Source organism: Penicillium brevicompactum (assembly GCF_028827555.1).
Source record: "Penicillium brevicompactum strain IBT 35665 chromosome Unknown utg000006l_segment0_segment0, whole genome shotgun sequence".
NCBI classification, from domain to species: domain Eukaryota; kingdom Fungi; phylum Ascomycota; class Eurotiomycetes; order Eurotiales; family Aspergillaceae; genus Penicillium; species Penicillium brevicompactum.
In genome coordinates this window covers 816089-843223 of record NW_026623209.1, presented here as the reverse complement: position 1 = coordinate 843223, position 27135 = coordinate 816089, and the positions used below count along the sequence as shown (strand labels likewise).

The window sequence follows — 27135 nt, the reverse complement described above, 5'->3', positions numbered from 1 at the left end:
TTTGGTATGAATCGACACCAAAACCCTGGAAGAGACCATCAAATAGGCATTAGGAAAGTGTCGAAGATAAAGTACGGAGTAGAAGACAGTCAGTCGGTTGAGATTCATCCAGTGAGGGCTAGATTCAATGATTACATAAGCAGATTCCAGCCGCGGCCAACCAATGAGAACGCGTATTCAACATTATCTTCACGCGACGGCAGCGCGTCATATCTCCGGTACTCTACCATCGCGATGTCGACGGATTCGGAGTCGGATTATTTTGATGATGATGATGACTTTGTAGTCCCGTCTACCCCAGATGGTCCCTCCCGTGCCTCCAAACGCCGACGCGTTGAAACGGAGCGAGACGAAGACGGCACTTCTATCGATTCGTTCTCAGATGGTGAATTACCAGCGCAACGAGGATATTCACCTATCCAATTTGAAGAAAATCAAGGCCGCTCCAAAAATAAAAGTTGTGTCTTGAAAAATGCTCAGGTACCGAACGACATGTTCGTCACCCAACTCACGCAGCCATCTTCGAGCCCCGAACGAATACGAGGTCCACGATGGCAGAAGCCTAGTGCCAAACCCCCTCCGCCGAAATTTGATCAGCCCTCGAGACAAAGTGAACAGGGGACACGTGAGATGGCTCAGGACGATGAGGGACTGAGGGCTGCCATCGCGGCTTCCTTGGACTCATTTGAGGAAGAGAACATAAACAGAGCGGCCTTCCAGCCCAGGAGCTTTTCAAACAATCGCCCACCAGTCCCTGCGCCCCACCAACCGGCAAATGCAGATGGTCCAGTAGATGATCCGTTTGATCTCGCGGGCATACCCGACGATGCCTTTGACTCTTCTCCATCTTTATCGCCTGTAACGAGGCCAGCACCACCTGTCCCTGCGCAAGCCAATCAAGCCAGAGCTCCAATCCGACAACCTCACCTGAGACAAAGCACTCTGTACGGCATGATCGCAACAGACCCCGAGCCCTCGGCACCACAAGAGCCAGGCCCTTCACAGAGGCCTGAACCGCCCACCCAACACAAACTTGTAAAAGATGCCATGGACACATGGATCTATCCTACAAATCTCGGCAAAACGAGAGATTATCAGTTTAATATCACTCAGGCAGGTCTGTTTCACAATTTGCTCGTGGCTCTGCCAACTGGTCTGGGAAAGACATTCATTGCAGCCACCATTATGCTCAACTGGTTTCGATGGACGGAAGACTCGCAGATTGTCTTCGTTGCGCCTACCAAGCCTTTGGTCTCCCAGCAAGTGTCAGCTTGTCTCGACATCGCAGGCATACCCCGCTCAGATTCAACAATGCTTACTGGTGGGGCGTCCCCTGGCATACGTGCAGAAGAGTGGAAAGCGAAGAGGGTTTTCTTCATGACACCCCAGACTTTGATGAACGATCTGAAGACCGGAATCGCGGACCCAAAACGGATTGTCTTGTTGGTTGTCGACGAAGCCCACCGCGCGACGGGCGCCTACGCATATGTTGAAGTCGTCAAATTCCTTCGTCGTTTCAACAACAGCTTCCGTGTCCTGGCACTTACAGCCACCCCAGGATCCACAGTTGAGTCCGTTCAGGAAGTCATCGATGGCTTGGACATAGCACGAGTTGAGATCCGTACCGAAAACTCAATTGACATCCGGGACTACGTTCATGATCGCAACACCGAGATCGAAATATTCGAAAACTCAGATGAGATGATCTTCTGCATGGATCTTATGTCCGAAGCTTTGAAACCCTTGCTCGAACAACTCCACACCCTCAACGCATACTGGGGACGAGACCCCATGGGACTCACTGCGTACGGTCTCACAAAAGCGAGACAGCAGTGGATGTTATCTGACGCTGGCCGAAATGCCAATTTTGGCCTCAAAGGTAAAGTGAATGCCATCTTCACCGTTCTTGCCAGCTTGGCCCATGCCATCGATCTGTTGAAATACCATGGGATCGTGCCATTCTACAAACATGTCAATCACTTCAAGTCAGGCATGGAGGGACAGAAAGGCGGAGGCGGTAAATACCAGAAGCAAGTTGTACAGCATGAGAGTTTCAAGAAATTAATGGGTCACTTGGAACCCTGGAGCAAGAACCCAGAGTTTATTGGTCACCCAAAGCTGGAGTACCTGAAGTCAGTCATCCTGAACCACTTCATGGACAGAGGCGAAGGAAAAGAGACTGCCGATGGAACAAGCCAGCCTGCAACACGAGTCATGATCTTTGTGCATTTCCGTGACAGCGCGGAGGAAGTCACGAGAGTACTCAAAAGGTATGAGCCTATGATTCGGCCCCATGTCTTCGTCGGTCAATCCAGCGCCAAAGGCTCCGAGGGCATGGACCAGAAAACCCAACTCCAAATCATCGAAAAGTTCAAGAAAGGGACATACAATACCATTGTGGCTACCTCGATTGGCGAGGAAGGATTGGATATTGGAGAAGTCGATCTCATCGTGTGTTACGACTCGTCGGCATCGCCAATTCGAATGTTGCAGCGCATGGGTCGAACGGGCCGTAAGCGGGCCGGTAACATCACTCTGCTATTGATGAAGGGCAAAGAAGAAGACTCTTACGTCAAAGCCAAAGACAACTACGAAAAAATGCAACAAATGATCGCTAGCGGATCGAGATTCACATTCCACCACGATCGTTCTGCCCGCATCTTGCCTGCGGGAATCCGCCCTGTACCGGACAAGCGACAGATTGATATTCCCCCAGAGAATTCACAACAAGAGCTACCAGAGCCGAAACGCAAGGGCCGGGCACCAAAGCGACCACCCAAAGTCTTCCACATGCCAGATGGCGTAGAGACGGGGTTCACTCGAGCTTCGGCCTTGGATGGCGACAAACCCAAGAAACCCGCAGCCAAAAAAGCTGCACCCAAGAAAGCTCCAGCCCCGAAAAAGCGACCACGGACACCTACGCCTGAACCTGTTGATGTTCCCCCTCTCGACGATGTAGTCCTCGACGCGAGTGCGCAGAAAGACTTGGAAATGCACTACCAGAACGTCGGGGGTACTTCCCCGCAAACCATTCGATTCCCTCGCAACGACGCCTTTCCAAACTTGCAGCTTGTCCCTCGACCTACCAACAGCGTCACACACGGTTCACACACAAAGCGCATAGTAGCTGCGATGAAAAAGATGGGCGAGGCCGACGCCAGTTGTGATCGTCGATTCAGAGAAATCCTCGCTCGCGAACCCCCAGTTTCGGACAAGTCGAGTCTTTTGTATGAGGAGCCTCCGGCAAAGAAGCCTGCAGCAAAGAAGCCACGAAATGCTGCTAAGACTCCAAAAACGCCTGCCAAGTTGAATTCTAAACACACTCCAGCAACAGGCCACACAATCCCCGCTGGCGGGGAGGTCTTTTCGTTGCTATCTCCTGAGCCTGAACCCAAAAGCACGACTTTTGGCCTGGATGATGATTTTGATGATGATTCTGATTTTGACCTACTTGATCCTAGCGAGTTGTTCAGTAGTGGTCGCAAGAAAGCATGAGCGCACGGCGATTTTTCGGTTTTCGGTTTTCGGGTCCAACCACAGAGATAGATCAGTGTTGGATGCAATGATGAATTAGACCTCTTTGGATCAAGTTATCTAATGCAAAATACATACTTCAAATAAGGCAAGACGTCACTGATATTGTATCTTACCTCTCAAATCTTGCTACAAGATAATCACCTCCAGTGCCTGCTTTGACGATGCAGAACAACCTTGGAAATGGGCTTGATTGTAGGTAACAAGTGTTTTTGGTGCTTTGCAGCTATCAATTTCTTCATGTATTCCATTCTAGCCTAGGGCATGTTGAAGGGTGAAGCCCAACTACCTAAAACCGAGTAGATCGAAACCTCCATTCTATCAAAAAAAAAAAAAAACGAGAACGCCAAACATGGGCTGGGGGTATTTGGGTATTTGTGGTTGTAAAAGATGTCAAACGAGAAGAACAACCCGAGAGAGCAAACAGGACCGAAAACCATCGCGGAACGGATGATTCCATGCATGTGTGAGGTGTGTAATATGTGCGGAAAGCAAAGGAAAAGAAAAGCCGAAGTGCCGAGCTTCAAGTGTTATAAAAGCACGTCTTCGTCAATGCAAAGGGGATCTAAACGAGTGAACGACGATCAAACGCGGTCTCGGGCAAAGTCGAGAACCTCGCAGTCGTCTTCGAAAAAGCCATCGTCGGCTTTCAATGGAGTGGAGTGTCTCTTCTTTCGACGGGTTGTGATGACGACTTCCTCGACATTACCAGTGCTGTTGCCGAGAGTGATGAGGTTCTCTATCTCACCACCAGCACCGAGTGAGCTACCGTGGATGGCAGCGTGCTCATCGTCATCATCACCGTGGTCATCGCTGCTACTGTTGAATGATCTCAAATGAACTTTCGTGATTGGTATGTCATTACCGAAAACCCATTGACCACTTGGCTCGCTTTGTTCGCTGCCAGTGTTAAACACACTCAGACCGACTCTTTGGTCTGTGTGGAAGGGCTGGTACGGAGTGTTTGTCTCAATTTCGGCCTGCGAAAGAGGCTGGCAAAGTGGCCGAGCACTAGAGAGTTGAGAACTAGCGGATGGCAGAACGAGAGAGGCGTGAATGGTGAGCTCTGGATCAAAGGTAGCTATAGGAGCTGGTCCACACGGGCCTTGCAGGTTGGCAGGTAGCTTGACCTGAGACTCCTTGCCGCCCACAACAGAGTGAGGCTGACGGTTCTTCTGGCCAGACACAGAAGCACGCTTGAGGCGATAAAGCTTGAAGAACCCGCCATCCACAACACCAAGGAATATCATACCCTTGTTGCAGATCCACGTCACTCGAGAAGGCGCAGGGTCTCGAGCAAGCCCTGAAAGATGAAGGCGGTTCTCACCCACGTGGCGTAGGGTATTGACAGTACCTGTAGCCGCGCCCATGGACTTACTCAGACCAGCAGCGACAACCTTTCCGCTCTTCACGCTCGCGGCAGATGGAAGCGCAAATCCACTCATATTGGGGAAGGCTGCCCCAGTAGACGGGACACGGCCTCGGACGGCGGAGAAGAAGGGCTGCGCCTTACCCCCTACCAGTTTCATAGCCGCTGAGAGTGAGCTACCGCCAGCAGGCTCACTAGCTAAGTCTTCTGACACAGAGTCAGTGGGTGGCGCCTTAGTTGCGGTTGGCTTTCCACGGCGGAATGGAGGCCATTGGAAAGCACTTCGGGGCAGATCAAACACGTGAATCGTCCCTTTGCGTGTGATGACAGCCAGTCGATCACCCGTTGGCGCAGTCCAAATCACATCGACAATGCTGGATGTAGTTAGGCGTGCATATCTAGCGATTTGTCGCACGTTGGGGGTTTGGCCTGTTTGATCGTCGGCCACAAAAGCCATTGATCGGCAATATTTGAGTTGCATCAGATCCCATACATATTGTACATCACCCTTCTTACTAGCCGTGAATAGCATCAAGCCATTTGGAGACAATGATAGAAAGCTACAGCCGTTGGGGACCTGGAAGGTCGAGACAGGGTGGGTAAGGACGTTTCGGACATCGGTGCCGTCCTCAAACCGCCTTAAATCAATGATAGATACGGTATCAGGCTCGGATGGCGAAGCCTGTGTATCTTGACCATGTGTCGGTGGAAACAAGCCATATCCTTGGGTCTGTGGGTCAGGACCGGGAGGTGGCCGACGTGGAGAGGTACTCCCTGTTTGCTGGGCGTTCCAATAGTTGTTCCATGCCTGCATGCCTTGGTCTCCCATCCAGCGGGCACCTCGCACAAGTTCTTGGGCAACTCCCCGTGCCATTTTATCCAGGAAACTTTCCCCTTCACCAACATCGGTTGCACACGAGACCGAGGGCACCGCAGGGGGACCGCGGGTCTCAATCCCTGGAGCTTTGCCGTAACACAAATTAGAAGGAACGGTCCCCTGGATCGATCCTCTCTGAGACGAGGACGGAGGCGCAAAGGCCAGCCATCTTCCCTGGAGGGCCAAGATGGGCCTCTCAAGAACAGAAGAACGGTGAGGAGAATCCGAGCGGGTTCCCTCTGGATCGGTAGTCGAGCTTGAGGAGGTGGAGTAGCGACGAGTACCTTGTGATTGAACCCCGGTCCAGGTCTTACCCAAGCACTGGTAAGCGCCTGTTTCCGGGGACAGGGCATGTCTGTATACATAGACCTCTCCGCTGACACCCGAAGCCAGGACGATATAAGCCCCGGAGGTGTAAAGTTTCAAGCTACCGACAGCCGGGGGCGCAAAGGACGGAAGACCTGGAAGGGTTTCCAGGCATGGCACAGGCTTGCTTGCAAATAATGTCGAGACATGATCACCAGTCCGGAAAGAATAAACTTCAACTCGGGTCTGATAAAATTTGGTCTCATCCCGTGCACGTTTATCGTTCGAGGGGCCTCGAGCCATGGAAGGAGCGACATCATTTGCGTCCGATGCCGCAGACGAAATATGGCCTTCTTCCTCAGTCGGTGGCTGTGGACCATGAACTATCACCGCCACGTGAGGCCTAGATGACGAGAACGGGTCATTTGAAGAATGACCAGTCAATAGTTTGGCTTCGATCACGCGGCCGTTGATTCCGGTGATTTGTCCGACGAGGCGCGTTCGACGATCCTCAATAGCAAGGATCTCTACTCCCCCGTCAATGCCAACCAGCAAGACATTGTTTCCAGTCCGTGATGCTTTGGGCGATAAGTTGGGCAGTGTATCAAAACTGCAAAACGTGTAATTTCCGTCGGTGAGGGGTCGATTCTGATTCGGAAGAATATCGATATCCGGTGCTCCAAAGAAATGAGCCTGAGGAAGATGAGGGAGAGGATGCGGATTGCCCATGGGGCTTCCGTAGGAGTGACTCTTTCTTCGATCTGCGGATTGCTGTCTCGACTGCATGCTGCTCCGGTAACCTTGACCGTAACCATTCCCGTAGCTTGATGGCAATGTCCGAGTCTGCGGTGAAGCCGAGGATGGGCGACTAAAGCCACGCTCTTGTATAGTTGGAAAGTTCAAAGGAGATGCACTGGGCAGATCCCCGTCCATGAGGTCGGTGGGGGGACTCTTTCCATAGGGCACAGATTGAGCCCAGGTATCGGTGCGAGTGTTAAAGTCTTCACCAGCAGGTTCGTCAAGAGAGTCAAGTGCGCCGAGAGCAGGCGACGTGATAGGGGGGTTTACATGTTCAATAGGGGGCTCAGGGGGAGGTTGAGGCTGAGGCTGAGGTTCACATAGAGGCTCATCTAGATGTTCAGGTAAAACAGGCTCTGGTTCAGGCTCGGGGTCTGGTGCTGCAAAGGGTGACTCCGCCGCCGGCGGAGAAAATTCCGGGATACTGTCCATGTAATCACGCGTCAATGGCGCGCGTTCATCAGAAAGGCAATCACCGGGTACATACTCATCCGGTGGGGTTTCTGCTGCTGCCCTGGCTGCTTTGGCCTTCTTGCCTTTCTTCTTTTTGCTCTTCCCACTTGGTTCATGCTCCGGGATGGGTCTAGGCTGTTCCGGGATGAAGGAACTATCGTCTTCGAGTGACCGGCTGTGCTGGCGGATGAGATCGTCAGGTGCTGCCGGGGGCATTCAAAAGATGATGCCTCGGGGGGAGGCGGTATGGAAGCAAAGGAATGAAGCCGCTCTCAGGACCTCGCTTTGGTCTGAGAACGGGGGAGGTATTGTATCGCCCTGGAAGTTGCCACCGCGACCTCGGTATCACCAGCGAAGTGTCTTTCTGGGGAGTTAGTTGTGTGCAAACAACGATGTTTGGCATTTCTGTGACACACCTGGACAAATATAGGTCCAAACTGTAGGAAAATGGAGGTGGTCTGCAAGCACCACCTAGGGCGTATCTAGAGCGGAGATCACTCTAGACCCGCGGGGAAGCTTTGATAAGAGATAAACACGACAGGACAACAGCTGGAGAGGTTCCAAGCTGCAGAATCAAGAATAATCCAGAAAGACTTGCATCGACGACGCAAGTTGAAGAGTGAGATGAGTCAAGAGGGAAGAAGGATGATGTTATGGTTCGCGATAAGAAGAGGGGGGGGGCTGACCCCGGGTCATCAGTCAGGTACGGGGCTATTAGGGATGGGTATTAGGTGGGGGGTAATCGACCTGAGTCAGAAAATGGGATAATGACCCTCTGAGGTCATTTTGATTGGAAGCGTGATCGCGAGTCTCGGACATTCTTTCTACCCTACTGTTCTCCAATCCAGACGCTACAATGGCCCTTGTGCCTTTGCTTTGGCATATGAGGGGAAATCGTCAAACAGTGCAAACTCCGATAAGGCGTCAGTATCTTCTTAGTCATGTTCCATGGTCCTCTCTTTGAGACCTTTGACCATCGCCTCCTTGCTTTTTTAGCCGTGTCCAGCCGGGGCATTCCTTGTCACTTCTGGCCATTCCTTGTTTGTTTGAGGAATAAAGTTGGCCAACCGTTGAAGCGTGGACCTCGTCATCGTTCAAGGTCACGGGGCCCTGACCATGACGACCTTGGGAGCGTTGGGGCAAATGCGATCTGATCATCATTGGCCATAAGAACCCGGGGACCTTAGGCTGAGTTTCACTGCCAAACTACGCGAGAATCTGGTATACAACGCGATCCCCGGCTTCTCTCTTGCACACTCAGCCTCGGCGCTCATGATTCAGGACTCAGGGATATCGGTACGAGACTGGAGGGCATGGAAAGGTTGGAAGAATGGCGCACAACGGAAACAAGATTAATTATCTGAGATGGGCTTTGATAGTTGCATGGCTGGAGATGGCTGGTGGTACAGAGTGCTCTCAAAAGGCTGCCCTCTCCCCTAGTATAGTGTCCGTGGTCGCTTAGGTCTTCTTCTTGGCCGCAGCCTTGGCCTTGGCCGCCTTCTTCTTGTTGCTGTTGATCATGACAATTCCAATGAAGGTGCCCACAACGGCAGAACCCAGGAGGGTGAGGATAACGGGGATGCGAATGGCCCAAACACGGGGTGGGAAGATGTCGTGAAGAGGATGACCGGGGTCAACAAAGGGCTGTGGAGTAATGATCAGTAAAATCAATGAGATCCAATATAGCATAACATACCATCAACAGGGTCCACGCAGTGTAGTAGAGAAAGATCGCGGTTGCGACCAAAAGCATGACGGATCCCACGAGTTGGCCGAGCTATATGTCACAGTCAGTGGGAATCCCCTCAGATAGTCTTCAGTTGAATTCGCTTCCATACCATTCTGATAAGGAGTGGACTGCGAGAGCAATTAAAAAGAAAGTAAAAGAGCGGCGTCAATGAATGCTGTGCATATCAGGAGAGCTTCCGGCTAGTTGGCAAAAAGGGACCCACGTGACCGCTGAGCTTTCCTCCGTCCCTTGAATCGTCTTGCAACCCCGGCACTGAGATTGACAACCATCCCCTCGGTTCTCTCACATACTCATTGCTTCTGTAGAGGCTTCTCTACACGTTGAAAATGTCCGATTCGGACGTTCTTCAGTCTGCGGTGCGCGTCCCCACGCCTCCCCCAGGTGTGTCGGACTCACCAGCGACAGCCTCTCGGAAACGCTCGCCTCCGTCTCGTTCTCCCTCGCCGAATCGCCGTCGCTCTCCTCCTGGTGATTCCACCCGAAATGGCTCCGATGTCCCCAATGGTGATGCGGAGCGTGCTGATGACAGAGAACGACAACTCGCTGAGCGCGTTCGCGAACATGAAAAGCGCGAAGCAGCGCGCAAGCCGATGACCGAGGAGCAAAAGCAGGCCTCCGCAAAGGCAGAATACGAAAAGCTACTCAACATGCGATCGGGCGGTACCTATATCCCTCCGGCCCGACTTCGTGCGCTGCAGGCGCAGATCACAGATAAGTCGAGCAAGGAATACCAGCGCATGGCGTGGGAAGCTTTGAAGAAGTCAATCAACGGTCTTATCAACAAAGTCAACGTCTCAAACATCAAGTTTATTGTGCCGGAACTCTTTGGTGAGAATTTGGTGCGAGGCCGTGGATTGTTCTGTCGGTCCATCATGAAGGCGCAAGCGGCTAGTTTGCCATTCACTCCCATCTATGCGACTATGGCGGCGATTGTGAACACGAAGCTCCCGCAAGTTGGTGATTTATTGCTTTCTAGATTGATTGTTCAATTCCGCAAAGCGTTCAAGCGAAACGATAAGGCAGTTTGCATCTCGTCTACGACCTTTATTGCACATCTCTGCAATCAACAAGTTGCCCACGAGATGCTGGCAGCTCAGGTCTTGCTACTTCTCCTGCACAAGCCGACAGACGACAGCGTGGAAATTGCCGTGGGACTCACGCGAGAGGTCGGCCAGCACCTGGAAGAAATGAATGCCCCAATCGCTCTCGCTGTATTCGATCAATTCCGAAACATTCTGCACGAGGCCGACATTGACAAGCGTGTGCAATACATGATTGAGGTGCTGTTCCAAGTGCGCAAGGATCGCTACAAGAACAACCCAGCTATAAAGGAGGAATTGGACCTCGTGGAAGATGAAGATCAGATTACCCACCGTGCTGGCTTGGATGATGATCTTGAGACTCAGGACATGCTCAATATCTTCAAGTACGATGCAGAGTGGGAGGAGCATGAGGAGGCTTACAAGAAATTGAAGGCCGAGATCCTGGGCGAAGACAGCGACGAGGACGGCGAAGACGGATCGGACGAAAGCGAGGAAGAAGAATCGGATACCGAGGAGGTGCAAATGGACATCAAAGACCAGAGTAACACTGATCTGGTCAACCTTCGGCGAACCATTTATCTCACTATCATGTCCAGCATTGATTTCGAAGAATGTTGTCACAAACTGATGAAGATTAACCTGCCGGCCGGGTTAGAGCACGAACTTCCTTCAATGATCATTGAATGTTGCTCCCAAGAACGAACCTACTCCAAATTTTACGGTTTGATTGGAGAGCGGTTCGCAAAAATCAACCGTCTTTGGTCTGATCTCTTCGAGGCGGCCTTCGCCAAGTACTACGATACCATCCATCGTTATGAAACGAACAAACTCCGCAACATTGCGCAGTTCTTCGGGCACTTGATCAGCAACGATGCCATTGGCTGGCACGTGTTGTCTGTCATCCATCTCAATGAAGAGGAGACCACATCAAGCAGCCGTATCTTTATCAAAATTCTCTTCCAGAACCTTGCAGAGAACCTCGGCCTGCCAGGTCTCCAAACCCGCTTCAGAGATGAGATCCTCCGCCCAAGCTTCGAGGGCTTGTTCCCCACAGAGAACCCTCGTCACACCAGATTTTCCGTCAATTACTTTACCAGTATTGGCATGGGTGTGTTGACAGAGGACATGCGCGAGCAACTAAAGAACGCCCCTCGCCCTGCAGTCCCAGCCCTCCCCGCACGCGCTTCTCGGAGTCTGTCGCGCACTCCATCCGATCGCTCGCGCTCACGCTCCATGTGCTCAACATGCACCGGATCCCCACATTCCCGCCGCTCTCGGTCTCCTTCATACTCCCGCTCGCCCTCTCGAGGTCGTGGTCGCTCTGACTCCCGTTCACTTTCTCGGGGTCGCAGCCGCTCCTACTCTCGCTCACTCACTCGTTCTTCCCGGAGCCGGAGCCGGAGCTATACCCCATCCCGATCTCGCACTCCGGTTCGCCGTCGCCGTGATGTATCCGACAGCCGATCCCGTACTCCCGCCGGACGGTCCCGGTCCCGGTCTCGGTCTATTTCTCGCACTCCGGCCAAGCGCCGAGCTCGTTCCCGCTCCCGCTCCTACGACTCACGAAGTCCGAGTCGTAGCCGCAGCCCATATCGTCGCTCGGTCTCTCGGGGGGCAAGAAGGTACACTGAGTCCGCGTCGCCCCCTCCTCGGCGCAGACGCGATGATTCACACTCTCGCTCGCCTCCTCCTAAGCGTCGGGACGAATCACGGGGTCGAAGCTATTCGCGAACACCGCCTCGCCGTAGATAAACCAATACTTGTGTGGTAATTTGGATGGGTGTGCTCTGACTGCACGCTCGTGTCAAAATGTTGATAATGGAATGGCTCAAATTCGGGGCGAAAATATGACGCAGTTTCTTTTTTTTTTTTTTTTTTTTTACGGTGTCTGGAATTTTGAAAAGGTTTTAAGACTCATTAGCAAATTCATGTCCTCATAGTGTATTTTTACATTCAGCCATGTCTCCTACCTCCAAGGCTACTGTTCAGCCACCTGCACAGTTCCTTGTTTTTGCCAAACGATCCGAAAGGTTCATCGTAATCATAACTTTTTAGTAGGTGCGTCTATATACAACCTTTGGGGAAAATATGTACGGATGTACTGTGCTGTATACCCAGCTTAGACCTCGCCAGCCTCCCAAACACACCGATCACACAAACAAGTTCCCCCCAAAGCACCGGCAGCCCACTCTCTCCTCTTGACTACCGGCAAGGCAATATCACAATAATGGTTCAGAATCTCCTTATCCTTAGCAATGCCACCAGGCCTGAGATCTTTGACCTCACCCTCCCTCGCCCAAACAGCCGTCTCATCATCCCGTCTCGCCCGGAAGTTGATCTCACTGCTCCATTCCCACGTCACATTCGGATCACACGAATGGTTCGCAAGACACCATAATGGGTGAACAGCACACAGCTCTGGTCCACCATCCCACGTACTCAACCGACCAGATGCCGTGCCACGGAACTTAGCGTATAACGTGTTCAAAACCCATGTATCGAAGCGATGCAGCTCAACGTACGGATCAAGACCCATTTCATCGAGAATCCGCTCCGGTTGAAGAACATTCAACTGGAACGAGAAGGGAAGCGTGGCTTCCTCGGACGATGCCGGTGATTCGAGGTCATAGTCGTGGAAATCGCCCCAGATGTATTTCACCTCCGGCAGCTCGAGCGCGTGCTTTTCCTGCGTAGCTGACATGGCGATGGCACGCCCAACGAGAAGCAGATACAGGTAGTCTGCTTTGTCCTTTGCATCGGCGATGTCTTTGCCAATGGAGTCAAGACCATCTTCTAACCCGCAGATCGCTCCGTGATACACTTCTTGTGCTTTGTCGTGGCAGGCTTGGCTGCAGAAAATGATGTCTACACAACCGCCTTCGCAGGCGACGGGTGGTTGTTCGGCTGACAGATCTGGGAGTGGTGCATTGCATGCGTCACAGAGGTCATCGTGGAGACGGTTTGTGGCAGTCAATAGGGAGGACTCGCGAAGGATGATCTCGTCGGGTGCGATATCATCTTTTGCGAAAAGACCCAGCTGAATGGAGACATCCATGTTGTCGTCTGCTGTGGCATGCAAGACCGGTAAAGAAACTGCGCGGACCTCGCACTTCGGCGCGATGACTGATAGTCTCTCGTTAAGCATGCTCAGTGTCTCCGGGGAGCGACGATCGGGCTCGTGTCCGTTCCACGGGTAGAGAACGCGGCGGGCAAAGCCCTGACCCGGGAGCTCTCTCGGGTTAATGGAGGCCAGGTCAACTTTCGAGCCTGTGCGGGATTCATAGATCTCTTTAACTCGGCCCAGTTGTTCGTTAAGAACGGCTTCGGCTGAGGGGTAGGCTTTGAGTAGAGACAAGCCACGAATTCCGAACTCAAAAGCGTCACGGTAGCAGCCACACTGGACAAGACTGCGGACTAACAAAGTGTAGACTTTGTCGATGATGGCGTCGTATTCTTCCTGGGTTATGGGAACGGTATCGTCCTCATCGTCGGAGTCGGAGTCGGATCCAGAGCCATTGGATTCTTTTCCTGCCTTGGAAGGATCTATCTTCCGCTTTGCGTGGAATTCGCACTCATCTGGGTCAATGACCGATTCTAGAAGAGCCAGTGCACGGTATGCGTCTGCGGAGGCTAGGTCAGGGAAGCCTAGCTTTTCGTAGAGCACTCCTCGCTCAAGATGATGATGAGGGTTATGAGGGTCTGCATAAAGTCTGGCAGTGACCTCATTGCGTGCTTCTAACACTTGTGAGGCAGACATTGTGTAGATTATGTCCGGTGATATGGCTATTTATATCACGATGTTCACTCGACAGTGCAATCGATGGTTGATAACCAGAATAAATATCGACCTGAGAGTAGAGCAGCCAGTCTCAAACTGGCAGCAGATTCAATCCGAACGATTGAATGCAATATCAAGTTGCTATTCAGAGATCGCACCTTGCCCCTCTGTAGATATCGGAAAAATCTATGTTTGCATAGTTTGCACTCTTATCGATCAGACACCGGGTCTTTCTTCTGGTACAACAGTGTCTGACCTTGGAATGAACTTGAAACCGTGATGTTCCTTATATCTATCTTAACAGAAAGGTGTGTCAACTTTGAAGTCTTGCCCAGATGCAGTTGGTTGTGATACTACATTCCATCCATCCGTGCCCCGCCGATTAACTAGGCATAGGCACCTGGAGTCCTGGACAGCATAGACATCGGGATAGCGACAGCACACTTTCAATCCACCAATGTCAGGAATTTGAAAATTGCTTATAATTGAGTGGAAAATACACCTGGACCCTGGAGAATTGAGCGGTGTCACTAGGTGTGGCCTAAGTTTGCCTAGGTGCGGCTTCTGATGAGCACACATCACGCGCCCAAACACAGTCAGATCACCAAAAAAAGGAAAATAGTCATTTACTCCAAAATGCAGCTATTGCGTAAGCCTGAGGACTCATTCTAGCCATTAAAAATAAAAATTACGCCACGCTGTGCATTGAAATCACCCGCCACTCACATCACCTTTAGACCGTCAGTATTAGACTGAGCGCCACGAAGAGCTGAACCAAAAGGACATACCGTGCAGTTATCATCCGCAATCACTGTTGCATGCTCTTCCATAGTATCGAGGACCTCGAGGCCAGCTGCTGCAGCACCCTGTCGCTCTCTCAAGTTGGTAGTCAACCGTGCGAGCATCTCCCTCTGTTTAATAATCGTCAACACGGAATCTAGTGATTGGCCTGGGATATGCCGGGTGACTAGGAAAGAAAACATACTGTGATATGTGCTTCGCTCATACCGCCACGACGCTCAACGTCGTTCTGGCTCATGATTCGGTAGCTTTCATGAATACGCTTCTTGCTTTCGAGACCCCCAACCCTAGAGCCTCGACCGAGGATGTTAGATGCGTTGTCTGGGTCCAGGATGTTGACACCGTTGCGGGCATCCTCTTGAGCATTCCGGTCCGAAGAGAAGATTTTGATAGTGTTGTCGATTCCCGAGGCAGCGATCATTGGTTCGTATGGGTGGCCTGCATTGGTTAGCTTCCGCATTTTCTGGGGAATATGTACTTACCTTGAATGACATTGACTACATCACTGTCACCTTCTAGAATATTGACCAGACTAGAAGTCTTCCGGTCCCATATGAAAAGGTGGCCTGAGTCACTGCCACTGACCACGTATTCGTCATCCAAGCCGAAGAAGTTGACATCTTTCACGGTCTTGACGTTGCAATGTCCACGATAGCTTCGGATATGGCTTGAGCAAGGAGCTTGTCGCTCGACAGCCTCCTGGCGTAATTTGGGAATCACGTAACCAGATGAGGAAGAAGAGTCATCTGAGTCGTACGGATTTTCTTCATCCGAAGAGCTCAGGTGCCAGGAATCAATATCGTCGTCATCATCATCACCATCGTCATCTGCCTCGACAGCATTGGGTTCGCTGTCGCTTCCATCGTCATTAGAAATATCCGAAGAAGGGCCTTCTCCCCGAAGATCTCCAGGGCGACTGTCAGCCTGACTTGAGCGATCACCCGCCCTGATCAATTCAATACGCCGAATCCGTTCCTCCTCCGCATTGGGATCGATATCAGTTTGATCTCTTTCCGATTCACTATCGGAGGAATCCGCCACAGCACGCAATCCGCCAAAAGCATTGTTGACAAACATGTAATTGACGTCACTGCCTGCTTCCATCAATACACCTCTCCCGACTCTCAAGAGCCAGAAGCGTCGCGCAGAGGCACGATCAAGAGAGCGGACGTGCGAAGAAGGATCAGAGATCCTACGTCTGTCAAACGTGGCAGCCGAGTCACCAAGATCCTCCAAAGGTAACCGAGCAGCGTTCCCAAACGCTGTAACGGCGGCGCGCTGAGTGCGGAACAAGACACGAGAACTGTCGTGCTCAAATCTAGAGGCATCGACGTTCACTATTGGAACATCGCGGGCCATCTCCATGAGGTAGGGCACTAGTATAGTCTCAATAGCGTCTTCCTGACTCTCATCTGGAATTGGGTACCGGTCATGTAATCGGCGAGGAGAGTTGTGGCGCTGGAACCCTTTGAGGAGACGCTCCCTTCCACCTTGAAGCCATAATAGGATTGCTCGAAGGAACTCATAGCTGAATTTTGCATCGGGGTCCATACTGTCTTCACCGGGCGCAGGTTTGATCATTTGGAAGATTGATTCTGGCTCTATAGGTTCACTTGACAAAGCATAAGCGAGGGCACCTGATGCTTGCACGAATCTCCACGATGACTGGCGATTTCGTCGAAGGGATTGCTGAAAAGTAACAGTGTCTTGAGATGGGTTCATAGGATAACTCCATTGGCGCATGACTTCATCCATCTGAGGAAGATACTCCATCGCGATCTCTAAAGCAGTTGAGAAACATGCCTCGTAGGACTCAGGTTCGACTTCATCGGAGCTGGTGGCTTCTCGGATCGTCGCTTCAAGAGAGAAGAGAGTCTTGCGGAGTCTGACCAAACCTTTCGCGATATGCATACTCAATCGCTGGGCTTCATTAAGCACGGCATACCGAGCTTGCTCGAGGATACCCTCGGCTGTATCCGGGGCTGTATCCGAGAACGCATGGAAAGGAACATCCTCTTCCTCGCCATTCTCGTACTGTATCCTGAAAGTATCCGGCTCCTCGGATCGACGGCGTGATTGATGCCTAGCACCACTTTCTTGTGACGAAGGTGTTGCGGGCTTCTGGCGCTTGCGCTTTCGGCTCCGCGAGCTGCGTCGGGTTCTTGCACTCTTACCCTTCAGTGTTTTATTTTCTTCACGGCCTTCTCGGGCATCTGGACTGCGAACCAAATCAAAACTATAGATGTGATCTCCAGACCAGCTGACAACCATCTCATTGGGGTTCGCATCACTGATTTTACATGCAGTGATGTGTCCATCGGCGGCGTATTTTGGGTGATTTTTTCCACCAGGTGCAAATCTTCGTACGCAGCGTGTGGCCTTGCTCATCTCCTCATCTGCAGCACTACCAACGCTTGGGGTCCCTGCAGCACTTCTGCTCCCTGCCGACTTGTCACCGCCGATCATGCGTCTATCGTGCAGAAAACAGTGCATGTGAGCACCACCTAGAGCGATGTAGTGCGGCTGGCTCGGTGAACAGGAGATAGTGTTCAAGTCCAGATTGAAGGATTTGTAAGAAATCAATGGGGGTGGCACATTCGAGTCATCATGGTGGTGTCCTGGCCGGTATGACATGAACCCTTGGCCACCCCGTGGAGCAGGATATGCACTAGATGGTAGTCTCAGATCCCATTGGCGAACCTCGCCATCCTCGGAGCATGTAAGGAAGAGGTATGGAGAGGATTCGGTGACAATGCGCTTCACGCGATCGGCGTGGCTGCGATAGATCCTAGCATTGGTGTTGCCATCGGTCAGATATCGTGTATTGTTGAAGAAATCGGTGAAGCGGCGGCTCCGGGCGGAAGACTCGAACGTAGACGTGGTGGAGTCGCTCCTGCCACTGGAATATTCAATATCAAATACGCGCACGGTCGAGTCAGCTGCGCATGTGACCAGAGTCCCGTCATTGGAATGTGGCATGAACTTCACAGAGAAGATGTTGGCCCTGTGACCGGTGAATAGACTGGTATTGAGCGCGAAGGGGGCACTTGAGGATTCGGACTGGTAGGAGTAAATGTTGACATACTGGTCATCCGAGCCGGATGCCAAAAGGCGTCCTGATCGTGACCAACTGCGATGAGGGTCAGAAATGCCATGTAATGGACGATGGGCCATCGATTCACAGAAAGCTGCAAAAGACGTACCTGAGTGCATTCACACAACCCGTATGCCCGCCAAGCTCATTTACGATGTCCAGATCATCGACCCATTCCTTGGACCCGTAGATCCCTCGAAGCCCGGCATATTGGGACTGATCCCCGCATTCCCGGTGCCAAAGGCGATGTCGAAGTGAATTTTTCATAGCCGCTCAACCCGTGGAGTGTGAGAGAAGTTTTCGTCAGGTATGATCAACCATAATGAGAGATAATGATGAAGTGGGGACACTCTTTTTGCGGAGTTTTGACAGTCAAGATAGCTGTAGATGACGTCAGTAGCGAAGCTCAAATAAAGCTCCCATCACCCTGTGTTCGGGTGATTGTGAATAGAGCTAGGTAATGTAGTTTAGGAATAAGCAGACAAAAGAACAGGGAAATATGTAATAAGAACCGGTTTGTGGAAAAGAGAATGAGCGAGGTCGTCTCCAAGATCCAGGCCCAAGCAAACCTCAGGCCCGAATATGACTAATCCATCCAGTTACAGGCAGGTACCAAATAAGCTTCAGTTCGCCGCAAAGGTACATACTACGCTACATTCTATGGTACTGCTAGGTTATTCAGAGTAGTCGCAAATCTATCACATTATAATTCGCCCGCAAGGACTTGGCGCTCTGTGTCGGTGTCACTTTTTCCTCAATTCTATCTCATCTATGTTTGATGCGCATACCCAGGTGGAACTCAGCCAAGACCGTTCTAGATTCGACGGATTATTATAGCATAGCTTATTCCTCCAATGATAGATTACACTTGCAATGGCCTCGAATTTCAAAGTCGTAACGTATTTCTCGTTTCACATAAAGACAGGTTGAGCCTCAACCCGTCTGTCATTCATCCACTCCCAAGATCTCAGCATTATACAACTAGCATCTCCAGGCCCCAGCCCTAGGTGCCCTCGATTCTCTCGGGGAGCCTGAAATTTGACTCGCAAGCAAGCCAACAGCATCTCTCTCAGATCGTACAACATCCGCCTCTAGAGCCCGCAGAGCCCGTATCTCCTGCATCATCAATTGGGTCAGGTCGACCAAGGTCCTCGCTACTCTCGCAAGTGCAGACTGCTCCACACGCTCCACCTGGCCAAATCCAAGGATATCGAGTGATTGGAGCTGTCGAGAGAAAAGTTCGAGCTTGGAACTCAGAGCTTGAACTGGTTCCTTCCAGCTCCGCGGTAAAGGGTCGACGAAAGCGACGTCGATGCAGCCTAGTTCACGGTTCTGGCGGATTTGCTCTGCGTGTGAAAGCCAGGCTTTGAAGGTCATGATAATATAGGAATAATGTCCATTCTCGGCGATCATATCCGACACTTCTTGTAGGATCTGTGAAAGGATTTGAATTTGCTCGGAGAAATCATATGATCCACGATGTTCAGTGCAATTAGATAGCCAAAGGCCCAGCGCATGTACATTGAGTTGGTATTGTTGTTTTGTTTCATTCGCCAACAAGGACTGGTATTGAGCAGCGACGCCTTCGTATTTGTTTTGTAATTGGGACTCGGACTCGGACTTCCATTCCGCTTGCTGCTGCATAGCATTCGAGTGAAACAGGCTGAGTTGAAGGAGCTCAGTCTGTAGCGCAGTTATATCCGGCCATGACGAAGGAACCAGCAGGTTGTCTGACTGAGCGCCGCTCCCAGGGGTCGGCGTTGGGGGCTTTGAGAACTTTTTGGGAGAGGATGGTCGCTGATATGTGGAGATCGCACGAGTACGGCCGGTGGGTGTTGGCTCGACTGGCTTGGTGCTTTGGGTCAATTGGCTTCGGTGCCGCGTATGACCCTTTGCAACTGGTGGAATCTTTCCGGTATTGATGGGCTGTCTTAAAGAAGCAGAGCGCGCGGGACGTGGGGGAGGTAGCATCTCTGTCTTCTTTGGCGACGCGGGTATCCGGGCCGGAGGCTGTATAGGCTGCACGGGCGACCGTCGGCCTGGTAATTTACGGGGCGACGGCGGCGCAAATGAAGGCGCCGAGTTCTTTGATGCAGATGTTGCGGTCTTCACCGCAGGTATTTTGAGCGCACCAGGTCGCATGATACTTTGGCGCCTAGTGGGTGGTAAGACAGGTTTCACAGCTGTCGAGTCTGTCCGAGCCTGCTTCTTTCCCGGGGATGTTTCTTGTCGCGACGGTGAAGGATCTCGCGGGCTCGGTCTGCTGGCTGGTGGTTGAAACCGTACTTGGCCTGTACGGCTATTTTCTTGTGTGTTGCTGCGCTGGGGGAGAGGGATTCTCCCTCGAGCAGCCGGGCCATTGTCTTTCAAAGCAACCTCGGCCGGCGAGGGGGATGGACGGTTGTCATTGTTCGATCGGGAGGGTTCCTTCGAGCCGGTGGTATTTGGAGAGAGTTTCGTAGCGGGTCGTGCGATATTTGAAACCTTCGGCAGTTAGTATAAATCTCCCATGTTCGCAATCTCGGCATTGCGTGGAATGCGACGGCGGAGGGAGCTGCGGTAAACAAACAGAGGACTCACGTGTTTACGGGGTTCGCGCAGCGAGGCCGAACGAGTGGGGATGGGCATCGTCAAAGGTCATGAAGTATCAAAAGACATTATGTGAAGGAAACCGGAAAAAAAAAACAAAGGAAAAAGGAGAGGTGTGTGAGTTCAAGGTGATGTGACGCGCTGATCCCGCAGTTATCCACTCTGCTACTTTTCTACTTATCGAACTCCCGATGATTGGAGAGCTTGATCCTTGAACCCTCAGAGCTATGACAAACTTCAATGATTGTTGCCTCGTTCCAGGCAATGTTTTACTCCTGGAAATTGACCCGTTGATTGGCCCTGGCCCTGGCCCAATGAGTCCTTCCCTTTTCCCTTCCAAGGTAGCTAAGCCTAGTTCACAACATCTGTCTCACCATTGAAAACAACACTTCATGTGACCCTACTACTGGCGATTTGACGAGGTCTGATGCACAGCGCTATCTCGCAAGCTAATAGGTTGCATTATAGCTTATAGGTCAAGTTTTACAAGCTCACTTGGCCTGCCCAAAGACCACAGCATCAACATTCTTCTGGGCGATCTCTGACCTGGACCTCCAGAGATCGACCAGGCTTCAATGAAGAACTGCCATCAAAGATCAAACTCGGAAGCGCCCACACAAAGATGCCAAAACGCATTCAAGACCTTGGTCTCATCTCGCTACAATGTCGCATCGCATATGCAGATAGACTGTTTTTCCTTGTAGGTTATATCCAGTATCCAGGCTCACCATTGGTCGTGGCTTAAGCGGCAACCTGAAAAGCTGTTGGACATCAGCTCCCAATATAGTGTCTACAAACATGCACAAAAACCAGGGATTTTGGAAAGATGATATCTATTGCTAGCTCGGTCTACCGGAAACCACCAGTTTTCTCAAAGATGAAGGGAAAACCTCACTTTTGTAACCACAACTCAGAATAAAAATTGCAATAAACGCAAATTTCCTCACAGCAACGACTCCCACTTCAAGGCATCACTCCTCACAGGCTTCCACGGCGAGAGAATGCGACACCATCGACAGCGGGGTGATCAGTGAACCAGCTGACCTTCTCACCAGCACCCTGGTTGACCAAAGCAGAGGGAAGGCTAGATCCCTCCTCCAAGTCAAAGATTTGCTTCAGGATCTCCTTCTTACCGGCACCAGTCGCCACGAAGGCAATGTTAACAGCGTGGGTGACAACGGGCAGAGTCAAGGTGATGCGCTTAGGAGGCGGCTTAGGCGAGTTTGTCTCAGCGGCGACCCAGGCGTCCTTCTCACGGAGCAGGTCGTGGCCAGGGAAGAGCGAGCAAGTGTGACCATCGGGACCACAGCCCAGCAGGATCAGGTCGAACACGGGGAGCTTGACGGAGTCCTTAGCGGCAAACTCGCGCATCAGATCCTCCTGGTAGAGGTCTGCGAGTTCCTGGGGGTCGTCGTCGTGGACGTGCTTCTCGTCAATTGGGTGGATCACCGGTGAGCCGAGTTCGGCAGGGATCTTGGCCACCAGTTCGTCCTTCAGCAGGCGGTAGTTGCTTTCCTCATGGTCGAGGGGGACGGCGCGCTCATCGGCGAAGAAAATGTGCCACTTGGAGAACTGGGGGTGTCCTCTGGGGTGCCATTGCTAGGAGCGAGGAGGGCTTTGGCCAAGACGGCGGGGAGGGAGCCGCCGGAGACGGCTAGGCGGAAGCTCTCGTGGCGGCTGAGGGCGGAGTTTTGGGCACGTAGAACATATGTGCGCAATTGCTCGGCCAGGGCATTGCTGTTGGGGAAGCTGTAGAGATTGGGCGATGCGGCAGCCATGTTGTGTGATGTATGTGTGGTGGGACGAGGTGAGGGGCAGATTTTCCCGTTTTAGTTTTGGGCCTTGAAGATGTGGGGGGTTGCGATTTGAGCGAGATTAGGCTGAAATGAAGATGCCGACACCGTATATTTATTTGATGAGCTTTAGTGAGGGGCAGGTGCAGTAAGTGCAAATGTACTGAGGAAGTGTCGAAATGTCTGTCAGCACCAGGTATGACGTCGATGGGCAAATCTTATCTTGGAAGCCTCATTCGCTTTCTCTTCTTACCACATCCCACATTCCACATCCCACACATATCGAGATTCTTGCTGCCATCTGCATCGACACCCCATCTATCACAGCTTGCCACACCTTATTCGATCCTCATCTGCATTGCACAGATGAAACGTTGCCTATTTAGGCCTCCCGCATACTGTCGATCCCCTCATGACGGCATCGGTTGAAAAACATCTACACATTCATCTCACGAAGATAGGGTTATATAAGTATGAAATTACTATTTGAAGTAGGCTCAACATCATAGGAAGCCAACATGTTCAAAGGGACGTTGGGGAACGGTGGGAATTGAAGCTATCGGAAGACGGGGCGCAAAGCCACCTAGGCACCGGAATACTACTTGGGTATCGGAATACGTACACAGAGTCGGGTATGTCGGGATGGGAGATAATAAAGTCGTCTGGGGGTTTGCGAGACATTTAAAAAGGTCTTGGGGCCCTCTGAGCCCCTCTCAGCCTGGTGAACTCTATCCCTCTCTATTTAAACGACGATTCCACTACACTATATCACGGGGGCAAAGAACTCAAAAATGCGACTCACCCCCTTCCTCCCTTCTTCACCTTCAACCATGAGCTCCCCAGTGCAAATCCCACAAGATATCCCCCGAATCACTCAAGCAACCTCCCCTACCTTCGATATCGTTCGTTGTTCCCGTTGCCAGCAGTCTCTCAGCCTCAGTCAATCTGGCTCCGGTGCTGTGCAGTTCGGTATGAACTCCTATTATTGCAACCGCTGTGCATCCAAGGTCGGCTTTGGGGGATGAAAGCACGGGCAAATAAAGACAAAATTCCGCTTTATCTCCTTCAACCCACCTCCCGAGTCGCCTGGTCGCGGTGCGACCTTGTACATCTCAATGGTGCCCCTCACTCTCGATACGCTTTCGATACGCTTTCCTTATATTTCCAAATTTCTCGCCTGGGGCAAGCTCTCCAGGCTCTGATATCCTCGACACTGGTCACGAGGAACTCACTGAATTTTTGTTTGAGATGGTTTTGTGGTAGGGGTCCGGGGCAGTCCGGGGCAGTCCGGGGATCCCGACCAGATGCCGACCGAAAGCACTCGTCCCCCGGTGTACGGAGTATGGTACCCCGTGTCCTTTACGACCTGGTGCATTCTGGCTGCATTTCCGATCGAAATCTGCTCCTTGAAGGCCAAATTTCCTTGTATCTGAATATTGAAAGCGCGGTTCGCTCGACTCGAGTCATTGATGTCATACAGTATACGGAGTACTTTTTTTCATATTAATTTAGATACCTTATCTACACTGTATTAACTTGTGCATTACATTTACATTTATCTTTGCTGTCTGAAATATACACAAGATTTGATCTGCCACGGTCGCCACCTACATGTTTGACGTGTTAGAGCGGAACCACGGAGAATGTACGGAGTACACCGTACAGAATACTCCTTGCTCCTCATTCCAAACGATAGTGTCAGTGAACGCGTAGACCTTCTGAATGTTGAATTTCCAAATAGATCGATCAGAGTTTCAGTACGGAATATCAACCGCGGAAATCCATTAAGATCTACGTTGGATGTTCGGGACTCGGGCAGATCACCGTTCTAAAGTTGATGTTCGGCCGGAAAAGATTTTCCCAACTTGAGCTCCTCGGTCTGATATCCTTGTTTTTAAGGACAGAAAGGCGTCAATATTCTGTCTGCACGAAAGTCATATATCCAAACGATCATCCCTGGAGCCCGGTGCTTTGGTCGCGTGTCGCCATCGTTGAGTCTTGTGCTACACATAAGATACGCTCATTCGACTTGCCACATTTCCCCATCTCTAATTGAAAAAAAGGGGGAGTACAATGGGAGATCGATTTGAAGATCTGTGTCAAGAGCCATGAACCGTGTACTTCGTACTCCGTACTCCATACACCGAGCAATAACTAGTGGGAAACTCCAACGCGGCTGGGACCTGCAGTGTGACCCGTACTCGCTCAACATTATTCCCCAGCGTCCGTGCGAGGAAGAGAGAGATGCTCCACTACGAGTTCGTGCTTCCGAGTGATCGTGATCGTACAATATATGTTCGAAGAGGAGGGATCACCTGGGCACGAGTACGGAGTAGTGAATCTATGAGAGGGGAAATGGCACTGACTTGCCGCTGCAGGTACTCGAACACCGTCGAGTCAATAGTGGCAATGTGGCAGAATGTTGAAAAACGATAGCCCCGAAAGAAGAGACCAATAGCCGAATGCAGTTCGTATGACTGCTCATGTTGCAGGGTTCCACTTTCATCGACGATCCATTTCTTAATTCACCTTTCCTTCTTTTTTTAGGTCCCTCTTTTTTTGCTTTAATTATTATTGTTCCAAGAGAATCCGCTCATTGCTTTTTCCCAGGGTGTCTCTGGGCCGATCTGACAATGGGCAAAGACATGCAGAATACATGCAGAAGCCAATGTGATGAATACTTACATGACCGCGCAGGTCCACCTACGATCCGAGTCTAGCGGTGTAACGAGGGCCTTTTCGATCCATGATTTGTTCCCTGCAATAAGCACGGGTACACCCGGAGTCAATCGAGATAGCTCGAGCGAAGATGCCATTTGTCATTTCCACTATGTAGACCGGGGGGAATAGCGGGAGCGTCATGATGTTGAAGTCAACCCGGTGGGGTGGTACGGAGGACCACTCTATTGCATTCATGGCAGAGCTGAGCTCGGGCATGAAAATGACATATCTTAGCATGAGGAACGGGAAAAAACAAGGTGGTTCCTTCAATTTGACTGGCTGCGATGCCTCAGATGGCGTTACTATTCGTTCAAATCGTGCAGTATTCTGGGTCGCGAGCTATGAGAATGCATTATTAGCCCTAAAGAATTAATTAACTTGGGCTTGTGAAACCACGACACATATTCTTAGGCTCTTTATATCTTGCTCGCTCGCAGATTTCTTCTTCTTTGATCTCTATGTGCATATACTTCGAGTGACTGGAATTCACACAGCCGACCTTTCGTGAGTTTCTTTCGTGAATCCCTGTCCGATTTCATTCCCATTTGATGCTTCGTGTTTCATACCTCAATCCAAGGGGACTTAACGCAGGTATCACATCTATAGAATCCGAGCTAACACGGACCTCTTACAGACAATTGTCTTCTGGACTCGAACACAATCTTGGATAAGCCCGACTGTTTTACAACGTCGAATATCTACCATCAGCATCGACTCTCTTTATATTCTTTCAAACTAGCGCCCACTCGGCGCTTAGATATTGTGCATAACTCTATATATTTGCAGCCATGCCATTCCTAGGTCGTGATAAGGGTCGCTCCAGATCGCGCAGATCCGATGACGAGTTTGTGGTTTTTTTGCAAGGTGTACGTTCGAATCTGAAAGCCCACTGGTTTAAAGCTGACAAGAATCAGATTCCATCGCACTGCCGCTGGCAAGAGCTGAAGGATCTTGTGCGTCAAACTGCTCTGCATATCCGTCAAGCGGTAGTATACGACGACAGCCACGGCTTCCCTACTGGACTAGGCCAGATTATCATCAAAAATGAGGACGAGGCCTGGCGAACATATCGTGTGTACTGAATATTTCCAACACCCAGGCCATCTATCTAACCACATTAAAGATCGACTTTCAACAAACGGATGGGAAGGCCAAAGTCTGGTGGTCACGCTCTCGCGAACTAGCACACCCACCAAACCAATCGCCGGACCTACCAGAAGCCCATCTACCATGTCAGGTCACTCAACACCCCCACGAGCCTATGGAAACACAACAATGCCACCGTCTCCAGTCTCACCTGAGTGAGTCAAACGAAGCCCTATCTCTGCACACTCCATCTAACTCGATAGATCCGCTCAACCTCCCACCCCAACATTCACATACCCAGAATACGGCGCCATGATGCCCATGCCGATTCAGGGACAGTTCCTCCCAATGCTACCGGAAATGGTTCCAATGCAATGCTTCTCCCCATCCCCATCAATGAACGGATACGAGCCGCAATGGATGATGCCATACCCTATGACTCCACAACACAGTGGACACACAGCCGATCAATACTTCTACCCTCCGCCTTACAAAGCACCAGACCCTCAATCTCCGTCTTTCTTCCCGGACTGTCGCACAGTCACCCTGGATAATCTCCACCCATCCACCACACCCGGCAATCTAAAAGAGCTGGTCTCATCTGCTGGAATTGTCACGCAGTGTAATATGGCATTGGAAATCGATCAGACTCGTGCATCAATCACCATGCAGACAAACGAAGAAGCTCAACGTGCCGTCACCATGTTCAACAACACGAAGTTCATGGGCTCTCGTATCAGTGTCAGACTTGATCGTGGACCTCCCTCGCGTGGCTCAAGATTAAGTTCCTCCGGTACTGACAGTTTGACATCTGAGAGCGGCGACTCTTTATCTTGGGCTGATGAGATGTGTGGGCTTGAACAAAGGACTTGCAAGCCGCTGGTGATCGATGGGTCTGGGAAGTCGAGGTCGGATATGCTGTGCACGTCTGCTCCGACTTGATAGACCCTTTGTACTATTTGGCTCGAGCCCTGGAGCCAAAAAAAGGCTTTTCTATTTACTTTCTGCTTTGCTGTTTATTTTTACCATATATCTCATTAATCCATTGTGATCTGTCATCCTTGGCGCGTATAAAGTGTAGGATACTCCGTACTCCGTACGGAGTACATAATGCAGTCCTAGCGCAATTACATATCAGAAAAC

General features: G+C 51.1%; 10 protein-coding genes across 10 annotated transcripts; 4 read left to right on the top strand and 6 right to left on the bottom strand.

The window, feature by feature from the left end:
- Positions 1 to 234: 234 nt before the first annotated feature.
- On the top strand, positions 235 to 3495 carry mph1 (3'-5' DNA helicase; the record flags this gene model as incomplete). The annotated part of the gene is made up of 1 exon (XM_056957801.1): positions 235 to 3495. The coding sequence occupies one exon, from the start codon at positions 235 to 237 to the stop codon at positions 3493 to 3495; it is 3261 nt and encodes a 1086-aa protein (XP_056807191.1).
- A 623-nt stretch (positions 3496 to 4118) lies between these two features.
- N7506_008507 (uncharacterized protein) lies at positions 4119 to 7553 on the bottom strand (the record flags this gene model as incomplete). Its single annotated transcript, XM_056957800.1, has 1 exon — positions 4119 to 7553. The coding sequence occupies one exon, from the start codon at positions 7551 to 7553 to the stop codon at positions 4119 to 4121; it is 3435 nt and encodes a 1144-aa protein (XP_056807190.1).
- A 1242-nt stretch (positions 7554 to 8795) lies between these two features.
- Positions 8796 to 9178, bottom strand: N7506_008506 (dolichol phosphate-mannose biosynthesis regulatory protein; the record flags this gene model as incomplete). Its single annotated transcript, XM_056957799.1, has 3 exons — positions 8796 to 8981; positions 9034 to 9114; positions 9176 to 9178. 3 exons carry the CDS (start codon positions 9176 to 9178, stop codon positions 8796 to 8798), a joined length of 270 nt encoding a protein of 89 aa, XP_056807189.1.
- Positions 9179 to 9413: 235 nt separating this feature from the next.
- On the top strand, positions 9414 to 11882 carry N7506_008505 (pre-mRNA-splicing factor CWC22; the record flags this gene model as incomplete). Its single annotated transcript, XM_056957798.1, has 1 exon — positions 9414 to 11882. The coding sequence occupies one exon, from the start codon at positions 9414 to 9416 to the stop codon at positions 11880 to 11882; it is 2469 nt and encodes an 822-aa protein (XP_056807188.1).
- A 367-nt stretch (positions 11883 to 12249) lies between these two features.
- On the bottom strand, positions 12250 to 13887 carry N7506_008504 (putative MYND domain protein; the record flags this gene model as incomplete). The annotated part of the gene is made up of 1 exon (XM_056957797.1): positions 12250 to 13887. The coding sequence occupies one exon, from the start codon at positions 13885 to 13887 to the stop codon at positions 12250 to 12252; it is 1638 nt and encodes a 545-aa protein (XP_056807187.1).
- Positions 13888 to 14630: 743 nt separating this feature from the next.
- N7506_008503 (WD repeat-containing protein) lies at positions 14631 to 18070 on the bottom strand (the record flags this gene model as incomplete). The annotated part of the gene is made up of 5 exons (XM_056957796.1): positions 14631 to 14639; positions 14697 to 14819; positions 14894 to 15147; positions 15192 to 17839; positions 17913 to 18070. 5 exons carry the CDS (start codon positions 18068 to 18070, stop codon positions 14631 to 14633), a joined length of 3192 nt encoding a protein of 1063 aa, XP_056807186.1.
- Positions 18071 to 18784: 714 nt separating this feature from the next.
- Positions 18785 to 20431, bottom strand: N7506_008502 (uncharacterized protein; the record flags this gene model as incomplete). The annotated part of the gene is made up of 2 exons (XM_056957795.1): positions 18785 to 20287; positions 20384 to 20431. The coding sequence occupies 2 exons, from the start codon at positions 20429 to 20431 to the stop codon at positions 18785 to 18787; spliced, it is 1551 nt and encodes a 516-aa protein (XP_056807185.1).
- A 939-nt stretch (positions 20432 to 21370) lies between these two features.
- Positions 21371 to 22170, bottom strand: N7506_008501 (6-phosphogluconolactonase; the record flags this gene model as incomplete). The annotated part of the gene is made up of 2 exons (XM_056957794.1): positions 21371 to 21991; positions 22021 to 22170. 2 exons carry the CDS (start codon positions 22168 to 22170, stop codon positions 21371 to 21373), a joined length of 771 nt encoding a protein of 256 aa, XP_056807184.1.
- An 845-nt stretch (positions 22171 to 23015) lies between these two features.
- N7506_008500 (uncharacterized protein) lies at positions 23016 to 23210 on the top strand (the record flags this gene model as incomplete). Its single annotated transcript, XM_056957793.1, has 1 exon — positions 23016 to 23210. The coding sequence occupies one exon, from the start codon at positions 23016 to 23018 to the stop codon at positions 23208 to 23210; it is 195 nt and encodes a 64-aa protein (XP_056807183.1).
- Positions 23211 to 25694: 2484 nt separating this feature from the next.
- On the top strand, positions 25695 to 26934 carry N7506_008499 (Nucleotide-binding alpha-beta plait; the record flags this gene model as incomplete). The annotated part of the gene is made up of 4 exons (XM_056957792.1): positions 25695 to 25772; positions 25821 to 25977; positions 26030 to 26207; positions 26256 to 26934. The coding sequence occupies 4 exons, from the start codon at positions 25695 to 25697 to the stop codon at positions 26932 to 26934; spliced, it is 1092 nt and encodes a 363-aa protein (XP_056807182.1).
- Positions 26935 to 27135: the final 201 nt, after the last annotated feature.